At 36.7% G+C, this 7,375-nt stretch overlaps 1 protein-coding gene across 2 annotated transcripts in view; it reads right to left on the reverse strand.

Annotated features, from left to right (window-relative positions):
- Positions 1-6,622: 6,622 nt before the first annotated feature.
- LOC107710079 (leucine-rich repeats and immunoglobulin-like domains protein 3) overlaps positions 6,623-7,375 on the reverse strand; it is a 35,249-nt gene continuing 34,496 nt past the window's right edge. The window contains exon 19 of one of the 2 annotated variants that reach the window (XM_016514786.1): positions 6,623-7,129. In XM_016514786.1, coding sequence (XP_016370272.1) covers positions 6,939-7,129 — 191 coding nt within the window. In that variant the 3' untranslated portion in view covers positions 6,623-6,938. Of the gene's footprint in view, positions 7,175-7,375 lie in introns of both variants that reach the window. The other variant, XM_016514787.1, reaches the window with a different exon arrangement.

Below are 7,375 nucleotides of genomic sequence, written 5' to 3' on the forward strand. Positions count from 1 at the left end.
GTGTGTGTATTAGAGAGAGTGTGTGTGTGTTAGAGAGAGAGAGAGTGTGTGTGTGTGTGTGTGTGTTAGAGAGAGAGCGAGAGAGTGAGCTTAATGGCCGTGAGAGTTTGTCAGGGTTGCTGTACAAGTGTTGGTAACCAAACTGTTGTTGGTCCCCGTTGACTTCCATAGTATGGAAAAAAATACTATGTTAGTCAATGGCTACTGTGAGCTGTTTGATTCCCAACATTCTTCAAAATATATTTTTTTGTGTTCAACAGAATTTAACTCATACAGGTTTGGAAGGACATGAAGGTGAGTAACTAATGACTGAATTGTCATTATTGGGGGAACCGTCCCTTTAATGCAATAAATCAATTTCTTTCCAGTGTAACTGCATTATAGTAAGTTTATGGTAAGGCACACTAATGTGAAAGGAAGTTTAGTGCTGTTAGAGAGTGAATCGTCCACCTGTGCTCAGAACAGCAGGTTTGGTAACAATCACACCAGTCCGGAAAACCAACATTACCAAGCCATTAGTGTAATAACAGTTATTCAGTCTCTGCAGGAACATTAACACACACACTCACACACACAAAACCAGGTGCTCATATGTCATCCAATGCACTCTCTTCTAAAACACACTGATCAATGTACCGTCAACATCTAATTCACCCCATAAATGATCGTTCTGTCATCATTTACTTCAATGGAGCAGAAAAGGAGATGTTTAGCTTAATGTTCACACTGCTGATTTATGTGTAATGAAAGGGAATGTCAAGCTCCATAAGACAAAAAAGTAAATAAATAAATAAAAAATATAATGAAAGCATCATAAAAATATTACAAAAAAGAATCATAAAAACAAAAATATAAACATCTAAAGGGAAAAAAAAAAAAAAAATTATAAAAATATAAAATAAGAATAATAAAATTATCAAATGTCATAACATATAAAATCATCATAAAAATATCAAAAATATAAAAATTATCAGAAGTATCAAAAACATATAACATGAAAATATCATAATTATCATAAAAATAAAAATATAATTTAAAATACCAAAAACAAAAGTACCATGAAAAACGATGAAAAGTTTTGTAAAAATAGAAAAATATCACAAGTAACATAAACATATAAACATATTATTAAAGTAATATGAAATCATTGCAGTATCATAAAAAATATCAAAAGTATCATATCAAAATATAAATTAAAAATAACAATAAAAACTATCATAAGATTAATAAAAACATCATAAATTCACTAAAGTATCGTAACAACCAGTCCATAAAACTAGATTAGCAGAGAACATGTTTTTTGGAATATGGAGTACTGTTATGATACTTTACTGATTTCTTTTAAAAAATGAGTATAAATCATAATCAGCTTTCACTGAATGTAAAAGAGCAGCTTGGACATTCTGCTGAACGTCTCCTAAACGCGTCTCCGAGTGAGTAAACGATGACAGAACGCTCGTCTCTGCTGAACTATTGCTGTGATGATTGTCTTTGTGTTTCTGGAGCTCTCGCTGGCATCATCTGAATCTGAGATGATGGAGCCTCGTCTGGAAAACATCAGGAGAGCTTTGTTATGAGAGCCAGTGCGATGGCAACTCAAATCAGCTGCATATTGACTCTTTTATTTCTGGAGTCTGATTTCTTCTTGGACGGTGCTAATTTGGCTTGGAAGCGGGACGAGAGAATCTGCGGCATGTGACAGTGTATGTGAGTTGGCCGAGCTCCGATAAACCAACAGAGGAACGTCTGTGAGTGCATAAAAACGGCTTGAGCGACTCTTCTGGGTGGGCCGCGAATCTGGGGATAAAATCACTGTACGATCTGCAGAGGGAAAGTGTTATGTGTTCATGCAAACATGATCTACACGACCAAACCTGACGGTTTCAGCGCTCATTAACCGCTCAAACGATGAATCTTTGACTTGATACTTCAGATCTGATTTAGTCAGTGTGCATGGCTTTATATCAGTTAACAGAGACGTGCTTTAAAAGTTCAAGATTCATATAAACGTAATGAAAAAAAGTTCTTAAATAATGTTTATGGAACGTTCTTATAACTTTACTAACATTTGATATACACTCTCAAAACGTTGAGAGAATAGGTTCTTAGATCAACATTCTCAAAACGTCCTTATGATGTTATTTGTAACCTTTAAATAGCGTTCTAATCAAGACAAGAAAACGATACATTTTAACTGTTCTTAGAATATTACAAATAAACGTTTAAATAACGTTCCAATCAAGACAAGAAAATGATACATTTTAACTGTTCTTAGCGTTCCAATCAAGACAAGAAAACGATACATTTTAACTGTTCTTAGAATATTAAAAATAAACGTTTAAATAACGTTCCAATCAAGACAAGAAAACGATACATTTTAACTGTTCTTAGAATATTAAAAATAAACGTTTAAATAACGTTCCAATCAAGACAAGAAAACGATACATTTTAACTGTTCTTAGTATATTAAAAATAAACGTTTAAATAACATTATATTTTGGGTACAAATAAAGTATCGGAACGTCGTAAGAAACGTTTAAATAACATTCTAATCAAGACTAGAGAACGGGACACTTCAACATTTTAGAAACATTGTCTCTGTGTTTTAATAACCAAAATTTTAAACGTTCTTATAACTTTATTCATTTTTGAAATACGTTCTCGAGAAACCGTTCTGAGATCAACATTCTCGAAACATCCTTTATTTGATGAACGCTCTAAGAAGCGTATTTGTAACCTTTAAATAATGTTATAATCACGACATGAAAACTGGACATTTGAACATTCTTAGAATTTTACAAACAAACATTAGATTTTTAGTATTTGTAACCTTTAACGTTGTAATCATGACAAGAAAACTGGACGTTTTAGAAACACATTAAAATTATGTTCCCACAACGTTTTCATTACCTATATTTGTTACCTGGATAGTCAAGCAAAGTCAGTTCATATTGCCATTCGACTGTATGAATGCCGGGGAACAAAACTGGTTTTATTTCCCCGCAGCTCTTTCTCACTGAATTTGACAAACTGCAGGTTTTCCCCCGTCTGATCAAAACCGTTTCATCTCCACTCACCCAAAATCAACATGGTTGTCCTGCATTCGAGTCGTTTTTAATTGTTTGTGGACGATTTACATCTTTTGGAGACTCCCAACATCATTTGAGCTGGTTTTGAGTTTGGGGGCGGAGCTATAAGGAGGTCTGACCAATGGCAGACAGGGGGCGTGTTCATGAGCTCCGTTTGAAAACAAACATTGCGTTTGGTGCCTCCAGTGCTGCAGAAGAACCACACTACTGCGAATGTCCGTCTCTCTCTCTCTCTCTTTCTCTCCATCTTTCTGCACATGCATAGGAATGTGAAGACGTCGCAGCTCGAGGAGCGGAAAGCACCTGGAAACGAAACGCTCTCGTCTCACTGCACACAGTCTAAACACAGACACACTCAAACATTTACACTGGATCCTCAGCTCGTGTGTCGTTATTAGTGTTAAACTATTTCTATCTGATCAAAGCTCCAGCACTGAGCGTTCAAGTTGAGTCATTTGTCCTCCTCTTAAAATCATCACTGTTTTATACTTTATCCAATGGTGTATAATTAATTAATTAATTAACAATAGTCCATGTTGTCAATATCGACTGTTTTTGTTCTTTTCCATCAACAAAAATAGTTACAAACAGCAGCCGTGTTCCGTTCCTGACTGATTCAGCATTTTGAACGAATCAAGTGAGTCAATGATTCAGTGAATCATTCATTAAGATCACTGGCTGAATCCGAAATCGCCCCCTATACCCTCATTTACTACATTAGGCCACTAATACAGTTCACTAAAAGGAGTGAATGAAAACGAGTGAGTCGGACAGTGCACCGGAAGGACTGAAAGCAAACTGAATGATTCCTTTTTTGAACGAATTGAATGAGTCAATTCAATGACCCATTCATAAAGACAGTAGTGACTTGCTTCATTCGTAAATGATTTAACGTTTTTGAACAAATCGAGTGATTCAATGATTCAGTGACTCACTTGCTTCGTTCCTGAATGATTCAGCATTTTAAAATGAATCAGGTGAGTTGATGATTCAATGACCCATTCATAAAAACAGTAGTGACTTGCTTCCTGAATGATTCAACGTTTTTGAACAAATCGTGTGAGTCAATGATTCATCAACCCATTCGTAAAGACAATAGTGACTTGCTTCGTTCGTAAATGATTCAACGTTTTTGAACAAATCGAGTGAGTCAATGATTCAGTGACTCACTTGCTTCGTTCCTGAATGATTCAGCATTTTAAAATGAATCAGGTGAGTTGATGATTCAATGACCCATTCGTAAAGACAGTAGTAACTTGCTTTGTTCGTAAATGATTCAAAGTTTTTGAACAAATCGAGTGAGTCAATGATTCAGTGACTCGTGCATAAAGACAGTAGTAACTTGCTTTGTTCCTGAATGATTCAGCATTTTAAAATGAATCAGGTGAGTTGATGATTCAACGACTCATTCAAAAACACAGTGACTTGCTTCGTTCCTGAATGAATCAGCCATTTTGAATGAATCGGTTGAATAAATGAATCAGTGACTCACTCATTAAGACAGCGACTTGCCGCCACCTACTGGTGGTTTTAGTTTCATATTTAAAGTAGGCCTATAATTAAATTCCATATTTGTACATTAAATATATTTTATATTGAAAGCATTAATAACACAATGCAGGTGTAACTGCAGCGTAAGCACATTCATGACATCTCTTGAGCTGTAATTGCCACTTAAGATTTAATTTAATTGCTAACCGCCCTATAATGTCTTATTATAATTGCATTTACTGAATAAATATAAGTATTTACATTTAAAACTGTTCGAAAAGTCGGCCATATAAAGGTAAAAACGCCCTGGAAATCCATTTAGCTCAGTTTTCCTTGATGGAGAAGTTGATTTTTCTCACTGCGCACAGGTTTGGTATAATTACGTTTTTTATCCTGGCTTCCCAGTCCTTCTTTCTGCTGTTATAGACACGGACAGGCCGATCTTCTCAGAAACTCTCACATTCCCACCTGCGCCGACAGATTTACAGCAACATCTGTACCATAAAGAACATCCATTTTAAATCGTCTAAAGGGTGGATGAAGATTTTCAGTGTGATTTGCATCAGTAAGAAAGCATCCTCTGACAGAATCAGATCCTAAATGTTCAGAATCAGAGAGAACTCGGCAGAAAGACGCTCTTTTCCTCTAAGGATGGGTTAATGAGAGCTAAACGACTCCGCCGGTCATCGATTATCTCAACATCTGCGTCCATGCTGCAACATCTGGCAGCAATAAGGACCAATCGGCTCTGAAATTCACAGTGTCTGGCAGCGAGATAAGAGACAGGCATATGAAATGCATTTGCTCTGCTTAGTCACAGGACGGGAGGTAAACTCTGGACCTTCGATCTGATCTGAGGTCAGCCGCTCCAGCGCCGGGTCACGTTCAGATGCTCCTCGGCCGACGCAGGATCAGGGAAAATCCGCCGGTGGTCTGAGAAATAGTTGATTTCCGGTCTAGTTTTCACTGGAGCCAAAATCACAGCGGGGGAATTATTTTGGAATTCCAATTGGAATTCTTGCGTTTTTTGCCAGGAAACTCTTTGTTGGCGGCGTTTGAAACGAAACGCTTCTCGGCTCGAGACACTTTGATCAACACGCTGCTTTCGTGTTTAACGGGTTTAAATACCTGCTGCATGAAAATACACGGGAATGTGCAGCAACTAAAATGCACTTTAATTTAACTCATCGGCCTGTTCTTATCGTGAACGGTCCGTCAGTGCAGGGCTATTATAGTTAACTACCACTGAAATAAAAATAAACAACTGAATTAAAATAAAATAAACATTAACTGAAATATAAAATTATTTCAGCTAGTTGCCAAGGCAACATTTCTCATTTTAATTTAATTTAAATACTAAAAATAATTAAATAAAAATTTTTTTTTTAAAGTACTAAAATAAATTAAAAATAAGATTTATAAAATTTTTTTAAAAACTATATAGACATCTAAAAAAAACTGTCGAATTAAAATGAAAATATAAAAACTGATTCTACATATTAATAGAAACTATAATAGTATCTCATCGATACAAAAAAAAAAGCACTAAATGAAATCTAATCATTTATCCAATTCATCACGGATGAAATCAAATCCCATCCTGTTCTTGCATGTATGCATTTGGTAGACGCTTTTATCTAATGCAATTTTCATTGCATGAGTTAAGGTATAATCAATTTAATCGAATGCATTTCCTGGGAATCGAACCCATGACCTTGTTTGAGCTAGAGCAAAGAAATTGCTGACTTAAAAACTTGTCTTGTCAGTTTTGATGGAGATTTCGATGCGTTGTCTCAACTGATTGAAAAGCATCTTAATGCTGGATGTGTTTCAGCTTTTGTCTTCTCCAGATGTTAACTGAGTGCTGTGGATTACTGTGATGTTTTTATCAGCTCTCATTCTGACGGCACCCATTCACTGCAGAGCATCCATTGCTGAGACACTGATGCAATGCTACATTTCTGTTCCCGTGAAGAATAAAAGCACATCGACACAATCAATAATGAAGCATGAACAAGCTCATAAACATGACACTAGCGCTCGCGCGTGTAGCAGCTCACGGGAATGTTTATTGTGTACTAGTTTGTGCAAACGGTGCTTTATTCAAAGCAAAAGCCAAAGCGGAATAATCATAAACAGATCTGGATTAAACAACCCACAGTTAACTAGTATATCTGACTCCGGCGTACATTTACAGGAAAAGAGTAGGAAAAATAAGGGTCATATTTACACTATTAATTTACAAAATATAATTTCGCATAAAATGCATATAATCTGTTTTTCTGTACAAACGTGTCATTTACATTCAGTCGTAGCTCCTTTCTTGAGGTAGAGCGTTTCTGGGTTTTGGCGGCGGCGCTAAGAGCCCAGCGGTGACGGGGGAAAGCTCTCTATCGTCCTGAGATCGAACGGCTGCTCGTAAACGCTCGCGTGCTCCTCGTCCAGGTCTGAGTCGGCGTGAAGCGCTGCGTACGGATTCTCGTGAAGAATGACGGCGTTATGAGCGCAGAGCTCCTGCTGCGGCCGCCACGGCGCTTTCCCAAACGTACCTGAGACCACAGGCACACGCCGTCATTTACATCGCATTTGTGACCCTGGAGCACAAAACCAGTCATAAGGGTCGGTTTTTCGAAATTGAGATGTATGCATCATCTGAAAGCTGAATAGATAAGCTTTCCATTGATGTATGGTTTGTTAGGATAGAACAATATTTGGCCGAGATACAACTATTTGAAAATCTGGAATCTGAGGGTGCAAACAAATCTAAATATTGAGAAAATCATCTTTAAAGTTGT

The sequence above is a fragment of the Sinocyclocheilus rhinocerous genome, unplaced genomic scaffold (genome assembly GCF_001515625.1).
Source record: "Sinocyclocheilus rhinocerous isolate Xijiao unplaced genomic scaffold, SAMN03320098_v1.1 scaffold1589, whole genome shotgun sequence".
Taxonomy (NCBI): Eukaryota; Metazoa; Chordata; class Actinopteri; order Cypriniformes; family Cyprinidae; genus Sinocyclocheilus; species Sinocyclocheilus rhinocerous.